Consider the following 25,219-nt stretch of genomic DNA (forward strand, 5'->3'; position numbering starts at 1 on the left):
TTTCAAAGCAGCAGCTATTTTGGCTGAACCAAAATGTCTCTTTGTTGACCTGTGCCATTTTTTTTTTTCTTTTGAAATCTCATTTTACTTTATAGGGTGATTTAGGTGACTTGTCTCTCTCTCACCTAGAATTTTCTAAAGACAAATTCATTTTGCTAGAGCAAAACTTTTTCAGTTGAGTTGAATAAATTTAGCCATTGTGGCCACTTGTTTCCTGGCAATGTTTTTTTTTTGGTTAGTAGGTATGGAGGCTTTATCATCTTACACATAATTCAGACCTTTCTACGCTTCTGTATGTGATGTGCGGAGATTCCCAGATGCATTGTCCTGAACTTGAATGTGGTCTGACTCCCACTCTGCACTGGGCGAGGGGGTTGTGGAAAAGACCTGAGTTGTTAGGTGGAGGCTAGAGTACAAGGCAATGATATGGAAAGAGAAAAATGTTCTCCGTGCTTCCTTTCCCTTTCAGTGCTGGCCAGTACTCTTTCTGCTTTCTTTCAATTCCTGGTTTGACAGAGTCTCTGGACTTTGCAAAGCTTCATAGGAAGAGTTGTGGCTTTTTTGATATTTTTTTTTCCCCTGATTTTTATAGCTCAAATACCGTAATTAATCTGACTCCATGAGAGTTAGACCCTAATCCCAGCCACCACAACATACTCTGAATTTGAAAAAATCTGCCTATGTCTATCTGCTTTCTGTATGAATATTTATTTATATTGAACATACCTAGGACCTGCAAATGAGAAAGAGTTTCTGTGCCTCACAGGTGCCCAGCACATCTTAAAAATCCATTGATTACAAGGTGCCTCTTATTATGACGAAGTCTTAGACTTTTCTTTACTACCCGGTGAGGCATTTTTGTTTAGAAGTTGAGATGTAGTTGTGTGATTCTTGGGCAGACCTTAAGATATCCATACAAATTACAAGTGTCACCCAGCCCTCGTTTGTATGAAATCCATCTTTTTCCTCATTTTGCTGCATTTGTAGATACCTGATATGGTCTCTTTCTCTGCTGCCCGTTTGAGGCCTGTGGTGTACCAGCATCACTGAACACTGCGTGGTCTCGGGTGGATTTTGTATAAAGTTTGAGGGTTTTGTCTCCTTTTGTTTTTGAGAGAGCGACGAACGATCTGTTGGACTTTGCTGCAGTGGTTTGGGTTTGCCTGGTACTTCTGGTGTGTCTGTAACGTAGGTGACTGATGGAGCTACTCAGCTAAGCATCCAAGTGCCTTGGCTTGCGGGCACTGCTGAAATAAATAGGGTGTGTAGCAGTAGCTGTACGGTTTGGGCTGTAAATGGACCTGGGCTGTAGATGGTGTATCAGGAGCATCGATACACAATCCGGTGCCAGTTAGGCATGTAATTGCGCAGAAATGGCCTCTAATACCAGTTTCAAGAAGAGCTGCCAAAACCACAGCGCTCAAGGCCTCTCCCTCTGAGTTCGGCCAATGCCGGAGCAAAACAGCCCCCAGCTTGTTCCTCCGGGACACAGGCCTGCCTTGTTAGGAAATCGGTGAAGTTTGGGAACCCACAATACCTCACATAGCTCTGTGTACAGTAACGGAGGGTGGAAATAGGGCCATAGGCATGAGCAACCAGACGAGTTATAAATATAGAATACTCTCTCAATTCCAGTTTCGTTAGTCATGGGAGGACAGTGAGAGTTTTATAAACTTATAAGGAATATACAAACAGTTCTGAATTTAAAATAACTCTGTATAATTTTTTTAGTGTGTGAAAAGAATATTCTTTTTTGAGACCATCCATGTAAGTATCTGCTATACACAGAGTGTAAGGATCTGTGTATTTATATGTTCATGTGAATGTGACTTGAGATGACAAAAAAAGGTACCGGAGGAGAAAAGTGTAGCTCAAACGTGCCAAACTCTAGCAGAAACAGAGTGGGAAGCAGCGTGCTTTCCACTTTGTGCCAGTATCACAAACGTGTATCCCCTCTTTTTCTTTAATAAGTGCCATCTGATGCCGTCTCCAACTTCAGAGCAGCTGGGCAGTATTGCTGAGCTGGTTTTGCTGCAGGCTGGAGCCCATCGGATCCAGTGATACAGCTCACCTTGACTGTCCTTCCTATAAATAAATAAATAAATAAATAAAAATGCCTGATACTCCCTAATCTGATCACAAATCCTTACTATGGGAAAGGATTTAGAAAGTTCGCAGCAATGTTGTTATTTTTTTCCCAGTCATACTAACAGGAATTCCTCAAAAGCATGTGTATGAGCAGAGACAATTCACGTATCTAACTATTAACTCCGTGTGTTTGAGTACATGGCCAGCAGTGATGTCTATGCCATTTGTCCCCCGAGTATATCGTGCTGTGTGCAGTTTCTGGGAGGTGGCATAGTCAAGCATGGTTTTCCTCGTTCAGTTTATTTTATAAATGTGTTGGAAGAACTGAAATAGTTCCGTCTCATAAAGGAGGATGTTTGTAAAGACAGTGGACTAAGTGCAGTCTGGACAACATAGTATCATCCACTGAGGTTAGAAGAAAGTACTGAGCAAGCCTATGTCCTTTTCCCATCAAGTGCATCTCACTGACCCAAGTCACTTCTTTCCAGTGTCTTCTACTTCAGTTGCTCCAGTCAGTCCTTTGCTTGGCTTGAGCGAGCTGAGGATTCGGAGCTGCTGGATGTGCAGCAGTTCACTTGGGGCTTTCATTGGGGCTGCAGAAATGTCCAGTGCCTTCGGAGCAGGAGCATCCTCGTGACTTTCAAAGCAGGCTCTGCGACTCGGCTCAGCCTTTTCTAGCCACAGAGCTGTTCAGTAACCCACAAGCAAACAGGCAGCCATTGCAGCAGTTCTTGTTTGTTGGAGATTGAACCGTTTAGGATGGAGTTACAAATTCCTGTACAGGCAGTTGATGATTTACAGACTATGAAAGCAATTTGCATCGAGTCTGAAAAGATACTCGATGTTTTCCCGTGTCCCTCTGAAACACTTCCATCCACAGTTGTGTTGTATGAGTAGAAACTAATTGTAATACAGATTTCAGGTCAGTTGCATTCCTTCTGCTGTCCGTGTTGCCTGTAAATTTGTTAAAATGCATTAAGAGGTGGATTAATGCGCAATCTTCCAGTCTGCTTTTGGGTCCTCCAAACTCAGGCACCTGTATTCCCTCTGTGTTTATAATTAAGGAATGATTTAGAATGAAAAAATTATTTCATGATTATGAAAACCAAGGAAAGAGCTCACCTTTTGTTGTGGATCTGAAGAGCACAACCTTCAGTAGCTGTCAGATTTGTTTACAGTCTCTTGTATTTCTGGAAGTCATGAAGGAAATACTTTGTTTAATTGTTTTGAACATAATTGCCTGAATATTGTTTGAGGTGATGTTGATCTTAGCAGGATGCCTTCACTTGCAATGTGCAAACATCGTAAGTGATGACGTACTCCCAGACTTACTAGTCTGTAATTTAAAAAAAATGCACCCAGGTGTGACTGGTAACTGTCCAAACCATCAGTGTTCTGGTATCTTGTTTTGCCCTTCCATTGTAATTCTTTTCTTTTCTCAGGTTCCTGGGTATGTAGATCTTAATCTTTTTTTTTAGTGGGCTATCCCACTAGCAGGTGAACAGCTTGAAAAAAACTTACTCTGTAGTGAAATATTTTCCATGTTCTTGTTCTCTCTGGCTGTTCCCTTCAGTTTTAATCATTTTGATGATGAAAACTTAACAGGTTTTGTTGTTTGTTGTTAACAGGGGTATCCTAGTTGGAGATGAGCAAAATCTTTTTACATTTTCCCTACTGTATATATTGTAAACAGTAGTTTTACCAAAGTGCTTCCAGCCCCTCTTCTCTCTTCATTTTTAGAGTAATTAGCCTTCGGCTGGAGCAGTGTTGATGTCTGCCTCTAAGACGAGCATTATGTTTCATTGCTTGTGCCAGCATGGTTAAGCCTATTGATGGGCTTAATGCATAAATGCAAAGGGCATTCCTGAAGTGAAGCAGGAGTTGAATCCCTCTGAACTGCGGAATGTTTTTTTGCCCAAGATTAAACTGCTGTTATTCTTCAGCATTAAGAGAACTACGGAATTTAGGCCAGCACGATAAATGTTATCAAACTGTCTTCCTCCTTCAGAATAAATCTGGAAATGTGAACAGTATTCTTCCTCCAGCTGGAGTTTTGCCAGGAGATGACTGACCAGCACTCCTTGCTTGCAGTATATTAATTAAATCCTCTAAAGCTTATTTCCTTACACTTGCAGCACTTGGAAGACAGGTAGATTAAATCTAGCTTTAAGCGACAAGCAGCAAAGCCCCAATATATTGCTCATAATCTGAAGCAAAAAGAAAAGTCATTTGCTTCAGAGCTATTCTGCAGCAGCTCTTTTCTTTCCTTGGGTGTTACTGAAGAGTTCAGGAACTTTACTTGCCCTTTCAGAAATGTGAACAAATTTGTGAGCGTTCGTGGTGGGTCAGTGCAGTGGATGGGGAGCAGCTTTCACTGCTGTGGGGTCACCCTTGCATTCCTGCTTTCACCCCCACTGGCATCGACATTACTGTTCTGATTTGCAACTTCCAGTGGGAAATTTCCCTTTTTGTAGAGGAAATATTTCTAGAACAGTGCAGTACTGATGGTAAAACATTCCCAACTGGTTTGTTTACCTAGCGTTGAAGATAGAGTAAAACTGGCCTGAAGGCCTGATAGATGCTTGTGTATATGCCTCAGTTGGGTTTGTTTATGTACTGAATTCATACTGGTGGGGAAGGGACAAAATGGACTTGTTTTTTTCCTCTTTCTCTCCAGTGCCAGCTGCAATGATGCCAGTCTGGGTTGTGCTGAGCAATAAACTGCTTTGAAAGAGAATGCAATTTGTGCTGCCTAGGTTTGTCAATAAGTCATGTTTATTTGCACCTTGCTGGTCGTTAGTATTACGCATTTTGGAGCAAATGGAGTAACTGTGCTATCTATCGGTTCCTGTTGACTGTGGTCTTAAGGTAGTTGTTTTCTTCACTTGGGTTTCCATTTGCTCTAATTTTGGTGCAATGTGAATAGCTGTAACGCTGCTGGAGCTTTTAGCAGGGTTGATTGCTTCAGTTGCAGAAAACCTGAAGGGATGGGAGGTTATACAGTGCCAAATAGTGTCCCCACGTCCTCTAGTTACTCTCAAGAAAATGGTTTTAGTACACACGTTGTTATCTGTCTCATCTGGGAAGCCCGGAAGCTGTTTTGAGGTAACTTCTAGGGGAAGGAATGAACGATAGGTGGCCAAAAGAGGGGGGGTTGTGTGATCAAACTCCCGTGTATCCAACTGAAACATGCTTTGGGTTGCTTTCATCCATGTTTTAATGGGCTGTTCTGTTGTTTTCAGTAGGGAAGGAGAGCTGCAGGTATGTTACGCTGAGGCATTTGTGTGTTTGAGGGGTTACAAACCATGCCACGGGCTCTGGCTCCTCGGGGCTGTGCTGATGGGTGTGCTAGTCTGAAATGCGTTATGTACTGAAACTGTTATGAGGGGAAGGGAAAATAGTAACGGAGAAGGAAAGAAATTGTAAAACTGGAGGGCATGGAGTACCTCACCACGACGTATGTCCTAGCAAAGTGTTTCGTTGAACGATGAACGATTTCTCTCCGTTGCGTAGACCGTACCACATCTGGTGGCATCTTGAGGGTCTCCAGGTACTGAGAGGTGCTGGGCTTTCTTCTCCTAACCTGCCTCCCCTCCTTTCTTCTGCTTCCTTTGCTCGGGACTCATCTACAGGTGCTTCGATCTGAGCAGTTTGATCCAACTGCTGCACAGCTCACTATGCAGGCATTTAGTGCGGTGGTGTTTTTCAGTCATAAAGTCCTGAAGAAAGAGATGCAAGAGTAGATTCCTTTATCGATTTTTCATAAGTTGAGCAGTTAGTGGACTGATGTCAGGTTGGGCAAATCTTCTGAGGTTTTTTTGAGGCTGTGGGTGTTCCATCACACCTACCCCTTCACTTATGGGATGTGGTGTACGGTATCTGTGACAAACTGAAATACCAGGAAGCAAAAGGCCAAAGAGCTTTCTGTGGAAGCCAACCACATACAGTTAAACTTCAGCTGTATTTGTATTGTGGCAAGAAAGTAATTCACAAAACAATTTCGGAATAATTTCAAGGTCCTTGGAAAGATCTGCCAGACAAAAATGGGATGGTAGTGATTAGGATGTAAACACAGAAACACGTGACTAGTGCGATGATCTCAAGTCAGAAGTAGCTTGTAGGCTGTAGACTTCATGCCGCCTTCTTGCTTCTTGGTGGAAGTTTGTATAGACCTGTCCAAACAATTCACTGGTGGGCATGGTTGTTACGTACTAGGGGTTTAAAGAGGAAGGAGATGATCACTTCCAGGTCCTAGTATCGGTGCTGGGTTGGACTGAACCTTTGAGATCTGGCAGTTAATCTCAAAATCTCCCAAAGTTTATGCATAAACTACTAGAAAGCAGTTCGATACAGCGGTGGTTTTTTTCCTTCAGAATTTCACTGAATGTGAGAGACCAAGTTTGAGTGCTGGGGGGAAACAGAAAAGGCAAGAAATGTACAGTTGTTACTATGTAGCTAATGTGTGTTTCTGTGGCAATATAAAGATTTTATACAACTGCTTTAAGTGGTCCTCTTCAGTTCTTTGGAGATTATTTGTACCCACATTTCTGTGATTGGAACACATTTCTGCATGTATTTAATACATATATTACCTTATTGCAGCTTTTATTCTGTAGTTACTCGATTCCAGTCCTGGCCATGAATCACTGGAACTGGATTTTCTAAGTAACGTATCTGCAGTCTCCCTGTTCTCACAGTACACTGGGCAAAAGAGATCGGGTCCTGTACAGGCTGTTTGAGCATTTGAAGTCAGCTGTTTGAAGGATCGTACCAAAGTTTAGGCCGTTGAAATGCAATATTTTTAAAATTCTGTCCTGTAGAGGGATTAACATTCCAAAAATGACCTTTTTTTTCTGTCTTTGTGGATAAATTTAGACAGCTGATTGTTTTGGTAGTTGGCTAGGAGAAAACACTCCCTTCCTCCCCTGGTTTCTGCTCAAAACTAGGCTTTTCTTCCCCCCTTTTCTTTCTGAAACATTATTTTATGTGAAGGATGCTCTAAAAAAGCAGAAACAGTATAAAAAAAGGAAGGATCAAATATCGTTTTACAAGGAGAGAAAGTATTTTTAAAAAATATTTATCCCACACTTGGCAACCTTTTGCTTGCCCGCATGTGACTGGCACAGTGCCATCCTTGGCAGCGGCTGGTGCCTCAGCTTGCCAGAAGTCTTCCTCTTCTGGCTGCGTTTTCACTCCCTGTGACTGATTGTTTATTCACCTGATTTTTCTGTTTCAGCATTGCTGAAGTCATGGCATCTTGGAGATAAGAAGACTTGGTCTGTCCAAACTGTACAGTAGCCGTGATGTCAATGCAGAGTGTTTGCAGCAAGCTTTAGCTTTGTGCGCATTTCCAATAGCAGGGAGGTATTAGATGTCAGATGAACTGCCACCTCCTTAGTGCGAGGCTGTCCAAAAAGGAACTGCCGTCAATACAAAGAGATGATTTGTTTCTAGCTTTTTTTTTTTTTGGAGAGTTGCGTTTGAGGGTGTCCCAACCTTGCTTTGTGTTTGCAATTTTGGTTTAGCATCTTGGGGATTTTAATTGAGAATAATGAGTTTCTGAGTCAGATTCTCTTGGAGCTCCTCTTGTTTGTAAGATCTTTACATTTGGTTTTAAAGTATCTCCTTTCTGTGTGTGAGGTCTGAATCTAATTTGCTAAGTAAGTGGGCACCTTGGAATGAAATGTGTTGCCTTTTTTTGTGTGTGATCATAGTCTTTTAATAATATTTGGAATATCTGAATTTTGTTGATGAGGCAAGCTTATTTGAAGGAATCAGAAGGTGAAGCACGGATGATCAAAGAAACTACTGCTGCTGGTGTTGCTCCAGTAAATTGGATTTTTTTAGCCACTGCTACTCTTGTAATGTCCTTCTCTGAAGATCTGATGATTTTTCAGTACTTTCACTGCCTAAATGTAAGTGGACACTCAGGTCTAGTCAAGCCTCTATCATCTCTTTATTAAAGTCATGAAGCTGCTTTAGGTCTGCCCTTCTCCAGGTCTTGCTTTGACTTCTTCCATGGCTGCCCTCCAGGGTCTCTGAAATTTTCCATTATCTTGGTTAGCTCCATGTGATGACAATTAAGCATTTTTTGCCCTTGTACTTGTCAGCAAGGATTTGTTCAGGGGGTTGGGGTATTTTTTGTATGCAGTCATCAGCCTTCATGATCCAGGGCACTGTTGTACCTGGCTGATAATTTCTGTCCCCAAATGTCAGCCCACTGTTTGCTCATGTTTGTGTCTCTAATGTTCTTGTGGACTAAAGTCAACAAGTTACCGAGCGTATTTCAGGGTTTTCTTTGGCAACAGTGTTTTGGAACATGGATTTGAAATGCTTTGGTACAAATCTAGCAGCCCAAGTAGCACAGGCTGGGAGAGTGGATGGGGCCCATGGGATTGTAGGGCCCAGCCAGTGGTGTTTAGTAAGATTTTTGTGACGGGAATATCTGAGGAAAGCTGGGTGTAAGGCAGGTGAGACTTTTTGTTGTTCACAACGTATCCTACATGCACAAAAGTTCTTGTTCTGCCTCTTCAAAGAAACGGGATACCCGTATTGTCTCCAGGCTGAAAACTATGCCAACGTTAGCAAGAACAGGCAAAAAAGAGGACTGAGAGAAAAGCAAGGTTTGCTGAGCTTTTAAAAAATTATCTTTAAAAAGTTTTCAACAGTTCTTTTTAAAATGGTTGTGATTAAAATATCACTGTGGTTTGGAAAACCTGTTCACTGATTGCCTTTTTCTTGTGAACCTGTGTATCCTTCTGTACTTCAATTTATATTACTGTAGACGAGAGTCAGCAGATTTACCAGGAGATGCAGGGAATCCTATTTATGTAGCGGACTGTACATGAATGGCAGAGACTTCAAGGGAATACAAAAGTTTTTTCTAAGAATGAAATAAACTCAGTCTTTTTCTACTGTATTTATCTCAATACTTAGTGTAGCAGCATTTGTTTTTTAGCACATTGTCTAGACGAAAACAAAAAAATTATGTCATTAATCAATGCATCTAGCAATGAACTTTGTGGAGGCATCAGGGATGTGTTTGTATTATTTTTCTTAGGGCTTTGAACTGGGAATGTAGCTACCATGTGAAATCCGAGTTCTGGCACCCACTCAGAACACCAGTCCATCTGCTAGCAAGGCACACTGATTTATTTATTTTATTTTTAATCCCTTTGTAGTCGCAAATGCAAGTAGTACTGTATATCTTAAGGTGAAAGGCAATTGATGAAGCCTTACTAAGGTGCATTGGGGCAGGCTTTGCTCCATTGCAGGTTACCATTGAGAAAAGATTATTCACTTAACATGCTTGTTTGTTCTCGGGTAACAGTTTGGTGCATATGTTGTTTTCATTTTCATGAAAAAAAAAATGCAGCATCTTTACACAATCATTATTTAGCAGTGATTTCCTCTGCATTCCTGCTCTCAGTAGTCTTAGAAGTAACTGGGTCTGCAAAAATTCTCTTTAATTTGGCCTGCATGTGATACATGTGCTACCTGGGCAAACCTCAGCCATCCTCATGCTGCCACCTTCTTGTTTCCATAGTCTCCCCCCTCCGCCCCTCTGTGCTATTCTGCCTGGTTTCACTCTGAAAAAATGACTGTACAGGTACGGAGCAGTAGTGGTAAGAGCACAGCTGTTGGGTTATAATAGCAGTATGTGCAAGGAGAGGGCTGCAGGGATAAGTAATGGTTCTTGTCTAGTTGGAAAAGACAGATGAGCTCTTGGGCAACTTCAGTAGTATCTTCTCACGCAGTAGACCTGCTGCATTCAATCCAGTGTATCCAAGCTGTCTTTAATGCAAGCCTCTTGTGTTAGCGATGTGCAGCTACATATATACAAGTAATAGCACTGTCAGATGTTGTAAGCAGGTCTGCTGACGGTACTTCATAGCTACCTGCTAATGCAGGCTCTTGGGTTACTTGGAGACTGTGTGCAGGTGGAATTTCTTCCACAAAGCTTTTCTTAGCCTTGGTTGTGTAAGGAGAACCCAGCTTCCTACCCAGAAGCTTAAACTTGCAAGGTTGGCAGTTAGGGTTTTAAAAAAAAACAAAACCGAAATGAATAAAATTAAGCAAGATTAATGTAGAACCATTTTGATGGGAGAGGGTCAAACTTCTCCGATGGCAGTTTTACGAGTCCTTTTCAACATGGGCACTACCTTAAAGCTGGCAGAAAATGGCTTCTTACAATCAAAACGTGGTGTAGGATGTCTAGGTCCTGACGCAGAGCAGAGTTTGGGGGTTTTGTGTTATTTTTTTAAATTACTACTTAATAGCACTGTCAGGCTTTTTTGGTCCTGTCTCATGATTGTGGTGCTCTGCTCAACAGCGCTGTAAAAACATACTGGAAAGCCTAGATCTTAGTTATGGGAAGAGGAGGGGTTCAAGATTTTAGGGTGTTTAGCCCTGCGTTAGAACGACACTGTAGTTAGTTGCAAACTGAGCGATAAATTGCAGTGCAGAACTTTTCATAAACATTGTCTTTCTCTACAGGCTGGGCTCTGCTGCTTCTGTGTTCATTTTGGGCTATTAACTTCTTTGCTGCAATGTTAACTTCTTTGCTGGTTGTATGCTTTTTGCTCAAATTGTTCAGTTTAAATGTCTTGTGGTGCTTTGCTTGGATCTCACTATAGTTGTACTACTGAAATTTTGTTTTATGCTGTTATTACTGGTACTGTGTTTTAGCTAAGTAAGAAAGTGGAAAACAGTTACTTAATGCAAACCAGATTTCCTATCTGTGTTTGTTTACAGAGCCTCTGGCACACAAACTCACATGGCTAAAAGGCCATACAATGCTGTAATCAAAATGTTGTTGTTACATAAATATAATGCTGCCACTTCTTTTGATGTAGTGGTGGTTAGCTTGTCTGCTGACAGTTCTGCTCTTTGTTCATGTCTTCCAAGCTGAAATGCTTTCACGTGAAACGAATGTCTCCATAAGTTTGCACCCCATTTTTTTTTTTTCTTCCTTTCATATTTTGTTCTCTGAACCCAGAAACTGGGGATAAGGCAGAATTCTGTTACACTCTTCAAGGGAAAATAGTAGCTCCATGATTCCACAGTATTTGATGTGTACCATCTGTACTTTGTTAAACCTCATTTTGCATACTTAAGCAACATTGGGATGCTACATTGGGGTCAACCTAACCATGTGTGCTACAGTATAGCAGTGCTTTATTGTACAAGTGTAATTAAGTAGTTTAAAGGGAGCTTGTTTTCTTGCCAGTAAAAGACCAATTTGAAGTACAAATAGGAAAGACAAGAAATGCTTAGAAAGACAGTAAGTCAGCACTAAAAACAAAAAAAACCCAACCAAAAAAAAAAACCCCCAAAAAACCCACCCACAAAAAATCCCACCAAAAACCAGCCACCAACCCAAACAAAAAAACCTCCCATAATACTAGGGCTATGGAGAAGATTCCAGTACTTGCCTGTTTCCATTATCCTTATGTTGGTCTTGCTTCCAGCAGTTTTCCTTATTATTTAATTGTTTTATGTTATAAATTTGATTTGAGGAAAAATTATTTTCAGGCTACTAAAACTGAGAAAAAGAGAATTTAATTTGTCATTTTTACAGGAGCTGTTCTTTTGCAGAGATACTCTAGAGCCCAGGGAATGAAAGCATAGAGTTGTATGGGTCAGGGTGTTCGCTTTAATGCCGTTCACTTTGTTTAATAGCTGTTGTTCATGCTACCTTGCCTTCTGTCTTGTAGTGTGCCCCAGCTCATGTGGCAAGCGAGCCTGCACAGACCAAAATGAGTGTTGCCATCCCGAATGCTTGGGGAGCTGCACGGCACCCGACAACAACACCGCTTGCGTGGCCTGCCGCAATTACTACTACGAAGGAGTCTGCATGCCCACCTGCCCTCCCAACACCTACAAGTTCGAGGGCTGGCGCTGCGTGACTAAAGAGTTTTGCTCCAAAGTCCCTGCCACCGAAACAAGTGAATATGAGAGATTTGTGATTCACAACGATGAGTGCATGGCAGAATGCCCCTCCGGATTCATACGCAATGGGAGCCAAAGGTAATGCAGCTTCTGGAAAGTCCATTGGGTTTTGGGAAAGTTGTCACGTTTGGGTTTTTCCACCCCTTGTTCTGTGGCAGCTTATGATGCAAATTATTGCGTAGATATGAGAACATATGATGGAGAATTGCATGATTTCCTGGTAAAGGCTTACTTAGGCGAATTCACTGTTGAAAGGTCTGATTGCGTGTGGTCCTGTGCGTTAGCAGTTGCCCCTGATTCTTCTGAAGGACTTGCGAAGGTCAGTGCAATGCGGAACCAGATCTTCAAGTAGACAATAGCAAAATCACGGCGAAAGCCCAGGAACACAAGGTTGGAGGTTGGCTGATGACCATTATCACACAGAACAAACCATAAGGAGTTATCTAGCTTCGCATATTATTTGTTTTATGTGTGCTTGCATTTTAGACACATCTATTCTTCAGCGTATTTAATTTTACTTCCCTTTTCTCACTGTTTTCAGAAGATAACAATGCTGTTTTAAAAGGGAGCAATCATGTAGATGGTGACAAAAATAATGCAGCAGCTGACAACATTATACAGCATAATTTCTTGTGAGACTGTCACTCATCTGCTCTTAATTCTAGCAGTTGGAGTGATGCATGCTTATGATTTTCTTCTTTTGTCAGTGGTTTAAGCAAGCAGCCTTAGTTGCCTATTGACCCTTGGAAGTCATAGACTTTGAGTAAAGGGTAGTGTGCTAAGATTCACAGTGCTTCAGTACTGCGCTAAAAAGATGTCTTTGTAGGCTGTTCTAAGATGCTGGGGTTTTTTGGATAGGCCGTTGTGATGATAACCAGCACCGCTTGTGTGTCATCAGTCATTTTGGTCAAATAGTAAGGCAATCTCTGGTGGATATTTGAATGTAAGCACCTTAACATTGCCTTTGCTCAAACGCAGATATTCACCTGAGGAATTTTTCTGTTGTCATCTACTTGAGGTTGTAGTACCAGCTGTTTGAACCGCTTACGCTGAAACGCATGGCCATCCTGTCTCGGTGGTGTTGTGTGCTCTGCTGCAAAGATTGAAAGGAGCTGTAACTCAAGGGCAGTGAATGTTTTGTTCCCAGAGGTGATGCTAACAAATAGTTGTGAATGGAAAGCATTTCCAGCATTCTTTGTACATTTAGCTGAATGCCTTTTGCTTGTGTCTGCAGCTTTTAGTGGTTTATGGCACGTTATAGTGCAGGATTTTGAAATAGGAGCTTACTACTAAGAAAAGGAGGCATCTTTCTTGTATTGTTTATGCATTAAAAACTTGTTATCAATTTACATGTTTCTTTAAGCCTCAGAAGAAAGTGGGTTCAGTTTCTTTTTAAAAGAATAAATATTAAGTCCATGTTCATTACTGTTGTCTTTGGAGCTGGGTTTGGGTTGTTTTCTTTTTCATTTCTCCCCTCTGAAGTGATAAGGTGGAGTAAGTAATAATGAAATACAAAGGACAGTACTAGAATAAATTGAAAAATAAAAGTTATCTTAAATCGGGAAAGACATCTACCAGGAGGGGTGATCAGAGGGCATGTTTTGTGCACACATGAAGTGTACAGTTTTGAGGTGGGTATGCAGACAGTATAATATTGAGCCTTTAAAAACGTGTTGTAGCCCAAGTCTAGGCTGGCTTGAGTTCTTGTTCCTTAGGTTTGACCATTAAAAAATACTTAGGAATGCTTGTAAGTATAGAAGCAGGGGAAGTGATCCTGTGCTTCAGTGTTTCCTTCCAGCTTCTGGCGATCTGATTTCCGAGTTCGGGGCTGTGTCTGTCGTCGTGTTTTGTAGTCACTAGTGGACATGTTCTCTTGCTGCCATCTGTATAATCCATTTTGAACCTGCTTAGACTTCCAGCCTGTTTCTCCCAATTCCTGTTGAAAATTACTTTTGCCTTGCTTCAAGATGCATCCTTCTGTTTGTTTAAACTTGCTGCTTTAATACCTTTTAAGTTATAAGAAATAGTGACTAAATCACTGCTCCCTTTTTCCACGTCATTCATGAATGAACGTGTTGTGCTCCCACAGTTTTCTTTCCCAAGTTAAAATGACCAGGAGTATGGAATTCCCTTGTGCTGAGCTTCAGATGTTGGTTTAAGGGCACGGAGACAAGCGTCATAAGAACTTGAAGAGTATTTTCCCATCTCCGATTCCTGGCTGGCCTGTTTTTTGGAGACTGAGCCTGGATTAGCACGAAATTTCGCAGCACTCTGAGGCTGTCTGTATAAATGAAAATGAGAAGGGAGGTCTTTCTGGGTATAATGAAGTTAGAGTAAATGCACAGATGCAAAGGTGCTGGGTTTTACCTGAAGTGCCTTCAACTTTGGAAGGACCACAGAGCCTTTCAGAAGCTGGCAGATGGTGGGTATGGGTCCATTCGTTCACTCCTGTGGTGCTGTAAACAGGAGCTGTGATGCACCAGCCTCTCTGGAGTCGATCAGCCACGTGTACTATGTTACCTGCAGCCCTCTGGAGAAGTATGGTAACTTTAATTCTAGCTTGAAGGATTTGTCTTAAGGTTTAGAGGGAAATGTCTTTCAAAATTTAACTCAAAGCAGTCTGTGGACTTAGAGTTGGATATCATTGCATATTTTCAGTCTCCCTTTTTCTCCTAACAGCATGTTCTGCAGCCCTTGTGAGGGGCCTTGCCCCAAAATATGTGAGGATGGGAAAACAAAGACGATTGACTCCGTCACGTCAGCACAAATGTTGCAGGGATGCACAATTCTGAAGGGAAATCTGCTGATTAACATCCGTCGTGGAAGTAAGTGGTTACCCTCTCTTTATGAACCTCTGATAAGGCTGCTTTTAATATTTTTCTTTTTGTCTGTCAGCATAGTGATAAGAACATTAAAAACTCAGCAAACTGCTGTCCAGCCCCATGCAGTACTCCTGTTTGGTTTGGCCCGCTGACTGTAGCACCATTCTCCAACGTGCGGATGGAATAGGTATTCAGCTACCAAGTTATAAGGCAGTGAAAGTATTTTTGTTGGGAGTTTTGGCAGGACAGGGAACCAGGATTAGGCAGTGAGATGAGCAGTAGTCCCAAAGGAATAATAAAGGCCTAAGAAGGTGGAAAAGTTGCAAATCCTTGCATCTGGGTAGGTAAATAACTCGGCTGCAAGTAGGGCAGGGCACTGTAAGACTGCATATCCTCCCCTTCCAAGGCAAGGTGCGGTGTCTTGCTAAAACATGGAATCCAGAGTGTTGAGAGCTCATATAAAGCCTAGCACTGTGCCTCTGGATGGTCATCGTTGGCGAGCAGGCTACCTTTGTCACATGTCTTGAACAAGCTCTGGATTAAATTTGTCAGAGTAGTGATTCATCAGTCAGGGAAGTGTTGACAGCTGATGAGCTCTTAAAAGCAGAGTGAAAATCACTGTTAGTTTTTATTGGAAATGTATCTCCCTATGGAACGTCCCTTTTGGTTTCATGAATAAGGTTGAAAGATTGAGATATATTTGATTCCTTTTCTCCTGCTGAATGAAAATTTCAGGGTTTAGAAACAGCAGCACGTGGATTATTTCACTCATGGTCCCACTGCTACAGGTACAGTCTCCCCTTATGAGAGATGTTCAGTTACCTGGGGCAAGTGTGGGATATTTTTTATTAATTTTTGAAGTGTTACCTTAGACTACTGAAGAGCATCAGCTTCCTCCCAGCTTATTTGGTACAGGCACCAACCACTGGCATTCGGTAATGGGGCTTCCCAGCCATCAGTTAGGACCCCGGGGGTTTTATGGCAGCATACCCCATAGCAGCTTCTCCCATCCCGAGTGCTTAAAAACTTACCCTCACAACTGCCGTGTAACCTCACAGGAGAATGACACCAGGCAGTGGGCATGGGCCAGGGTTTGCTGGGTGCTAAAGACTGCAAAGCTTGAGCCTTGTGAAGGATGGGGTGTTGCAGACCTAGGCAGGAACAGAACAGTTCCTACGGAGGGGGCAGCATTAAAAAGTAGAGCTTGGTCTGCAGTTGTTATAATAATTTATTATAGAAGGTCGCCTTTAGCGAGCTATGTGGAACATGCTCCATGGCTTGAGGACATCCTTTCGGTTTTATCTTTGCTGTTTGATCAAGAGTCCTCGGTTTTGTAGCCAAAGCTTTTTAAGGGTCACTGAAAGCGATGCTTTATGTCCCAGAGAAGAGCAGTAGTATACTTCCACCTCTTCATCTTCAGTCTCCATCTCTGTTTTCCAATGGAACTTTCTGCCTGAGCTTTGCTCTGTAGCCGAAGAGCAATTCCAGTCTCATGGATGTGTACACTTATACAAGGGTCTTTTCATCCCTGCCAGAACGCTGGCTCAACATTTGGTGCTGGCTTCAAAGTGCAATGTCCATGGAAAAAGCAGGTATACCAGTATGGAAAAGCAAGACTGGTTTTCCACTGTTGCTCTGTGGCTTTAGTTTGCCCTCCAACCATCTGTCCACACAGGCAACTGTTACTGGGGGAGGGAATACCAGTGTCTCACGTTTTCAAAAGCAACAAATAAATTTTCTCTTACTGAGCTAATACTGCATTAATCAGAACAGCAGCTACAGCTGTGAATTCTACAATAATAAAATTGTGTTTTTCTTGCTGTAGATAACATCGCCTCAGAACTGGAGAATTTTATGGGTCTGATTGAGACAGTAACAGGGTATGTGAAAATTCGTCATTCCCATGCATTAGTCTCCCTGTCTTTCTTGAAGAACCTGCGGTATATTCTGGGAGAGGAACAGGTGGACGGGTAAGTGTTCAGACATTTGTAGAGGCAATTTCACTTTAATAGAAAGCCAGAGAGAATAAGTCTCCTAAAAAATATTCACATACCATTTATAGAATCTTTTCTTCCACTAATATGCAGTGTTTTTCTCCTAATGAATACCATTGTGCAGTCATCGCTCATTTGGATTACTATCCAAATTAAAATGTTAAATTCAGTATGTTAAAAGTATTTTTGTGGAAACTTTGCTGTTGCTTTTCACTTTAGGTTTTTCTAGAAAGCATCTTTCTATCGTTTGTTCTTTTTGCTCTGTTTGCGAAAAGAGTTTGTTCAGAAACTGTTGGATTTCCTTGCAGTTTTTTACTGTTGGCTTTTATCAGAGTTTTATGGAGAATGTCTGCTGGAAGGAAACTTGAACTTTACTTACCAGGGAGTGCAACTGGAAGTAGCCCAATAGTTTACAAGTTGCAATTGTTTGCAGCTCCTTGAAATGCTGATATTAAATGAATTATCTGTCAAGCAGAAAAAAGACTGGTCAGGAAAAGTAAAGTTGATCTGTGGGTTATATGTTCGTATAATTACAGTGTGTGGTATGTTTTGCTGTATCTAACTCCTGTTTTCCTATGATGCTAGGAGATAGTAGGGACAAAAGTTCTTATCTCTGCAAAACTTGCAGTGCTTAGGTGTGGTGATGATCCTCCAGCAAACTGCCTTGCTCTTCCTCTTCCTGAATCAAATAGTCATCCCAGGTTTAAACCAGTGTTCTCTGGGAGAATTAAGCCTCCCTCAGTAATGACAGAACTGTTAAATGAACAATTTGGGGCAATCTTGTAAGAAAAAGTGGTGGGAGGGTCCTGGGAAAGGCTACTTGTTGTCTGATTTATCTGCCCTGACAGGGTAAAGTTACAGCGCGAGGGATTCTTCACAACCTCTGTCGTTCTCTCAGGCTGGTCTTTGGTCAGCCTTAAATTCTTCAAATTCCACCATCTGACAGAGCAAGTCAAAGGGCAGCTCTTCATCCTGCACTTGAACAGCACGCTGTCTTTTTCAGTAAGAACACTGGCTCTGCAGAAAAGCTTGTTTTCTATTTGCAAATCCTAGAGGCTTGTCGCTGCCGAGCACAAGGCTCATTCAGCCCACTTAGGATGCGGCATGCTCTCACAGATACTCCAGTTACCGATTTGTCTTTTATTCTCTCCCCCTCTCTCCTTTGCTCTCTTCAAATTGGAGTTTAGCTTTGTGTTTCAAGTAGTAATTACATTTATGGTACCTTGTATGTCAGCGGGCAGAGCTGATATGAAGGGAAGTGGCAAGTTCTTCGGTCAGATTCCCAAACAGAGAAGTAAATAGGTGCAGCTTTGACGAGGGAAGCAGGGCGGGCTGCGGGAGGTAAAATAGATTATACTAAAGAGCTACTTGTGCTAAAATTCACCCATGCTAGGGAATTACTGCAGTTGCATATTTTGGGTCGGGGGCAGTCTTTTTACTTGGAAAATGCCTAATGTGATTTAGGCATTGCCACGGTCTAAACAGAGTTTCCAAAAATACTAGGTGGAAGTAGGCACCTGGCAAGGAAGGACTGAGCTTGAACAGTTCTGTTGGCAGAGTTATGAACCACAGGGAGGGGGTCTTAACCTGGGAAGTACTGGGCTGCTGGAATAGTAGCTGTTTATGCCAGCATTGCCTTGGGGATGAGAGGGAGTTTAACTTAAGGTCCATTATGATAGTTGTTCATTACACGACTGACCCCACCACCACTGTCCTTTTTTCTTTTTTTTTTTTTTTTTTTTTTTTTTTTTAATTGAACTGGGCTAACAAAACAGTTTCTTCCTTCCTTATTCAGTTGCTGGTGCCTGTCTTGGTTATCACAGAAAATGGAAAATTTAGAGGGGATTTACTTTGTTTTCAGAGTGTTCATCGCCTCTTTTGAACACCCTGTCTGTAGTGCATGTGCTCTCGCAACAAGGAAAAAAATTCTCTCTGCGGTAGGGAACCAGAAATGGAGATGTGCTGGAGGGGTCTCAGTGTCTGATGGAGGAGTTTGGTTCCTAGTCTGGCATTCATGCTGCTGGACTCCTCTGTCCTCTGCTGGGCTGCTGTGTGTGCATTGCTGTCATCAACTGTGGCTGCTGTGAGGCACTTCTCAAAGCATCTCCAGGTTGGGTATCTGGAAAATGAGTAATTTGTGGCCTTCAAGAGCAAGTGAGGTGATGGTGACTGTGGAAGAGTTCCTGTTGTGACACTGACCAGCTGCTGATGTTGTGTTTCAAGTTCTGCAGCAAATTTGGGACAGTCTCAAACACACACCACCCCCCCACCCATTTTCTACATCATTTTGAAGCAGAGGCATCAGTAGCTGTCAGGCTTGTGGGAAGGTGTGAGTAGGTTCTGTAGCTGTTGTATGGCTCCTCACTGAAGACTTCACGGTTTGTTTTCCTGATTATGGTGGATTCAGACAGTCAGCACGAGAACAGCAAGGCTTGTTCTAGCCGCAGCATTTCAACAAAGCAGTCACCCTGTGTGTGAGAGTGTTTTAGGAACGAGTGACGCCCTCTGGGCTGGTAGTAAATGTGGTGGAAGGTATGTGTGCAGTGGCAGGGTCCCAGGGGGAATGCTCCTTGTCTTTGTTTCTGTTTTACAGGAGGCTGTGTAGACACTTTCTCACCTGTCGATGTGTATGTGAAGTTTCAAAAAGGGAATTGGGAAGTTTGCACACTGCGGTGTGAGGCTGGGTTTGTGTGGGGGTTTAAGAAACTTGTCAGTTTACCTTTTCGAACTGGACAAGAAAACACAGAACTTCAGTAAGGGGCATTGCTTCCAAATCCATGGGTTAATATAAAAGCCTCTAGTTTCCTACCCATTTATTTGCTGGTGGAGATGGTGATCCTTGGCCAAAACCAGCTGTTTCTAAGTTGCTTAAAATTTACATTAGCAGGGTGTGCGTATGTATCTGTTAGAGACAGGTATTTTGTTAGTAACCTCAGTGGTTCTGTTTGAAGTGCTGGTGGGCAAGCACAAGCAAAAGAATATACCACCATTATTAAAACATCCGCAATGTTTTGGAAATTTGATAAATTTCAGGCTTATGGAGAAATGCTGAAGAACAGACCTGTTTTAGAGAGACCTTGAAATGGAGCGTTTTGTTCACGTATTGTCCTCTGCACTGTTCTCCATTGTGGTGGTGTGTTCTATATGTTTGATTCTGTTGTCACGTCCTCGTGAAGGATCAGGGTCACCCCGTGATGCAGGTGTAGAACATGTGCCATGTTAATAGACAGTTTCTAGCCAACATGTGGCATGTTGCATGTATGTAAAGCAATAAGGGTTTTCCTTTTCTCCTGTCCCTTACTGATAGATGTCCCAGCTCTTCACTCTAGTGGGATGTTCTGTCTTTCTCATCACTGTGGCACTGAGAGGCGAACATTTTCTGGTCTGTGTGTCCTGTAGGGTTGCTCATCTTGTCCCACAGTGGTCAGTCCGCCATAAACTTCTACTGCCTGGTCATCTTCTGTAGCCAGCTTATCCACCACTCTCATTCACAGTCCTCTGTCAGTTCTCATTCCCTTTTTGGTGCAAGTCACTTGTCTTTACACATTGCTCTCTTGCTAACAGTGTACCTACCTGGTCATTACCCCTTTCAGGAGCTTTTTGTGTCCTGTACACTGTGGAGGGGGATAAGGGATGATTGAAAGCTTGTTGAAGTGTTTTCATCACCTAGATCTCCTTTTGGTTTGGCTCTCATGTTCTGCCTCATAGCTTTACAGTGGGTGAACGTGCACAGGTGTAGCATCGTGTGCAGATACAGTGTGAGCAGGTTTTTAATGTATCCAGTCAGTAATGAAGTCACTGCGGGTGTTGTGCAGTGGGGGATACGCGTCGTGTTGTGGGAATTCTCTCCTGTGGGCGCACATGGGTTATGCAGGTTGCCTTGAGGCTTTTTATGGCAAGCCTGGGACCAGATGTGCCTCCTGTTCCTGCTCAGAGGTTTAGCCCGTCCTTCAGGCCATAATCTCCAGTCATTGCCTTAGTTACTGTCTCCAGGGTTTGATTGGCAGCGCTTTGTTTTCCTACAGTGAATCTTTTATTCTTTCCATGCTATCTTCCTTGGCATCCTGATTTTTTCCGCAGCTGTTAGAGCCGAAGTCTGATATAATCTTTATTTATAACCTAAGCCCTAAGTGCACTCCAGTTGCCCTTTGCTCCACCTTTCAAGCCATGCAGCGCTGCACCTCTCCTGTGACTGAGACTGTGTATAGCCCTCTAAATGTGGTTTCCCTGGTGCTTTGAATGGTGCTAGAATAACTTCCACTAATTGATATTTTCAGTGTATATATGAAGCCTTAGGACCTGTTTTCTTTGTCTCAGATGGCTGCTCAGACTTGTGTAGATGGCTTTAAAGTATGAGCTGCAGCAGCTCCCAACTCTGGCCCACTTGTGTAAATCGCTACCGTGCTTCATTTGCCTCGTTTATTCACACTCTTGAAAGCTTAGTCACATTGCTTAAATATAAGATTTATCTCTACTGTCTAAAGCATAATTGCCACAGTTGTGAGCAGGAGACAGGCTAGGCTGTCAGTAAACATCTGAGGTGGTTTTTATACACACCTCTGTTTATTGTGTTCAATCTGAGTCCAGCTTTTTGGGTCTTCCCTGGAAAGCTTAGTTGCCATCGCTTAATCATGCAGTTAATTATGGTGAAGTGTCATCTTTTCAGCAGTGCACAGGGAGCTGCAGGGATTTTAGTCAGCTGTAACAAGAGTAGTATGTGTCTCAAACACAGGTTTTGGTGATGTCTGTCAAATTCCACATGCAGTTTAGCATCCTTGTTCTCTCCTGGCAAGATGCATTTAAAGCACAAGTATGCGTGTGCTCCCTTGTCAGCTGTGAGCATGTTATTCTCAGCATCCATCTGAAGCAGTACCAGGTATATCAACTTCATTAGCAATCAAGTCCCAGATAGTTAGGGGACAGTTAGAAATAGAAAAAAAAAATCTTTTTCACACTATTCTGAAAACACAGTCAACATTTTGGTATGTTCTGAGAAGCTGCAACTATGTCTACACAGATTGCAACCAGAATGTACAATTTTCACTTGAGGTTGGGTGAGGGAGGAATTAATGAAAAATTTCAAATCAAGTAGTTGAAGGAAAATGATAAATGAGTAGTATGTCAGCTTCTTTTGAGCCTCATGGGTTTTCCAACATGTTACGCAGTAACTGTAGTTAAAAGGATTTGTAGAAAGCCTAGTTTAACTATGTTGATGTGGGCTTACCAATGCAAAGTGGCTTGCAGAAGTTGCAAGGCTTTATTGTGTTAATAATGGTTTTTATGTTGATGTGCTTAACGTTGGTGGGACTTTCTACAAAAGTATAATAAATGCTGTGTGATGGGTTGGTTTGATTTAGATTCATCAGCTGCACAGACCTTTAACTCATTTTGCAATTGTGCATTCCTGTTCCTACTATTCCAAAATTGAAGTGTCTTTGTAGGTGTTGCCTTGCTGCTGATACAGAGCTTATAATCTTCTGCTGCACCTGCTGTTTTTTGGTTGTGGGTTGTTTGGTTTTTGTTGGTTGGTTGTTTTTTTTTTTTTTCTAATTCAGCACAATTGAGTGGTACCAGGAATTTCTTCTTAATATATACTAGGATTACACACATAACTTTGCATTTAGTATCTGTGGAAATAGAGGATGTTCGTGTTATTCCACTGTTGTGCTTAGGGACTGGGCTCAGCACATGCTGCTGCCTGCGCTGTTAGTTCTGTACTTTGAAGCGTGGATCCTGTGCTGTGCAGTCAGCGCAACTGTTTACTGTCAGGTTTTGATGTGTAGGTGCAATTGTACTTGACACATTGTAGGAAATTTTCATTGAGCCAAGAGGTAAGCTAAGACAGGCAAAGAAATGTCACTATGCAAACTCGTATAGTTGCTTTTGTAAATGTAAGCAAGACAGCTGTGTTCACAATTGTATTTGCAGAACTGCACCATTTGTTTCCTCCCATAAGGTATGTGAGGTTATTGTTTCCCGTTTGCCACAACATGGAAAATCCAGTGTAGAGATCTGCTGTTCAGAGGACATGAATTTATATTTCTCATAGTAGCTTCTATACAATTATTAAAACGCATGTTGGAGCGGGCTTTACATGGTGTGGTGCCAGCCTTGGAGTCCTGTGTTACAGTCATTTCCCTGCGCTCTGACCAAAGTAAGCACTCAGGGAAAACTTGCTACATGGGAGAAGAAAATCCTGTATTCTGCTAAACACTGATTTAACTCTTGGTTATTAAGAGGAAACAGTGTTTTAAAATTTTCTTATTTTAAGGTATTCTTCATTGGAATTTGCTATGAATTAAAACCAGTATTTTTTCTTCAAAAATTTCCTTCTAGGAATTATTCTTTCTATGTGCTTGACAACCACAATCTTCAGCAGCTGTGGGACTGGAACCATCATAACTTGACGATCAAGGAGGGGAAAATGTACTTTGCATTTAATCCTAAACTGTGTGTTTCTGAGATTTACCGTATGGAGGAAGTTTCAGGAACCAAGGGACGACAAAGCAAAGGAGATATAAATCCAAGGAACAATGGAGAGAGAGCATCTTGTAAGTAAAAAAACCAAAAAAAAAAAAAAATCTCAAGGTTAACTGCATAGGAGGGTGTCACAAAAAAACACCCAAACACACTGCCATGTTGCTGACCATTGCAATAGTTAAAGTTTAGAAATTACAGTAGACTTTCAGTTGTTCTACTTTTTCAGTTTTTAAAATGTAGCTGTGAGAGTCTGTTTGCATGCGTGAAAATGAGGTGGTTACGTAGTCACCAATTCATCTATAAAAAACATTCAATGAAGATGACTGCTTTCCAAACACCTTTTTTTTTTGTGGCAGCAGCATCCTATAACAACAGGAACATACCTGGGAAACGAGAAATAAAATCTAGTGTTTTGGTATATCCAAGGAGGAACAGTTTCTCAGTTTCCATCACAAATGTACATCATTATAGCTATTTTACTCTCTGATATCTACTGTTTCTTGATACTAATGAGGGTGCTGAATAACGATTGCATAGACACCAAAACAAACTGTTTGTTATGTTCAAGCTTAATTTCAGCTCCTGCCAAATATTGTACCTGATTGCTAGAAATGCTTGTAAACTGTTTTCTGTGCTTTATTTTCAAATTATTTGCTTTTGAATTGGTAACACTTTTTAGTGCTCTGCACTATTCCTAAACTTCGGTGTCTCTGCATTTAATTTTGGATTCTGCAACGGTTAAAGCTATTGGAAAGTCCTCTTTTGGCTTTGGTGGTCTGCACATCAGGTCTCCAGGTGTAACCAACACATTTAAAAGCAGTCGCTCATCTAGGAATTAAGATGACAGAATGCTTACAAACTTGACCTCATGATCAAACTGTTAGAACTGACGGTGCATTTTTCTTTGGTCTATTTGTGGTGTTCTTGGAGCCGAGTAAATTAAAATGGGTCTTGTGTATAAGTCAAGTCCCCTTGTCCTGGATGGTGTTTACAAAACTAGGACACGTACTCTGCTGAATGTCTCTTTAGGCATGATGCATAAATGCAGATGGCATGGATTCTTGTTGTAAGCACACTCCATTCTTTGCACATTCAATAGAGCAAAGGCTTGCAGTCCTGGAGGAGTTACAGACACACAGCCAGTCCTTACTATCACTGAGGCTAGTGCCAGCCGCTGCCTGTTTTTTTTTAAAAAACCATTACAGAAAGCTTTCTGACTCTGAGAAGGGGAAAAGAATCAACAAAAGCTAAACTGCCTTTGAAAAGATAGCACCAATAGTGCCAGTGTACATGAGGGTGAAAACCCCTTTATTTTCAGAGGTTTCTGTGGAACATAAGAAACTAACTCACAGTTGACACTTAGAACACTATTTCTTCATCCAAGAATTAGTTTTTAAAATGCTATTTTGTTTTGAATTGGAAAGCTCAGTGAGTTGGTAGTGGGAAGCCATTCATTTCAAAGCTTGCCGGCTTCCATCCAGCTCTGTTCAGAAGAGTAGCTGGAAGCTGCTGCCATCAAATGGTTGTGCCGTATATGAACTGAGTTTTGGAGTTCTTGGTCCGGCCTCATGAGTGGGAATGTGAACTCCTTTGTCCTTTCCATGTTGTCCATTCCCCAGCAAAACAAATTGTAGTTGTCAAAAGTTGTCCCGGAAAGTGAGAATGTAGAGGCCAGGTACAGTTCTGCATGTGCCTTGGAGTTCAGTGATGAATTCAGTGCTTTTAAATCAGTCGTGTGAATATACAGGACTTCCACTCCTCACTCGGGGAGAGTCTGAAGTAGTTTTCAAGAGCTTTCTGATGATGCATTGAAAGAAAATCTACTTCAGAGAAAGTAACAAGTAGCTCCAGCACATTCTGAAATGATTGCCCAGGTCACTGCTT

At 41.9% G+C, this 25,219-nt stretch overlaps 1 protein-coding gene across 2 annotated transcripts in view; it reads left to right on the forward strand.

The window, feature by feature from the left end:
* The window catches only part of IGF1R (insulin like growth factor 1 receptor), a 195,435-nt gene that overhangs the window by 132,040 nt on the left and 38,176 nt on the right, over window positions 1-25,219 (forward strand). For both annotated transcript variants that reach the window (XM_005436633.3, XM_005436632.3), the window contains exons 3-6: window positions 11,805-12,117; window positions 14,719-14,864; window positions 16,687-16,831; window positions 23,192-23,406. In XM_005436633.3, coding sequence (XP_005436690.1) covers window positions 11,805-12,117; window positions 14,719-14,864; window positions 16,687-16,831; window positions 23,192-23,406 — 819 coding nt within the window. The remainder of the gene's footprint in view (window positions 1-11,804; window positions 12,118-14,718; window positions 14,865-16,686; window positions 16,832-23,191; window positions 23,407-25,219) is intronic.

The sequence above is a fragment of the Falco cherrug genome, chromosome 7 (genome assembly GCF_023634085.1).
Source record: "Falco cherrug isolate bFalChe1 chromosome 7, bFalChe1.pri, whole genome shotgun sequence".
NCBI lineage: Eukaryota > Metazoa > Chordata > Aves > Falconiformes > Falconidae > Falco > Falco cherrug.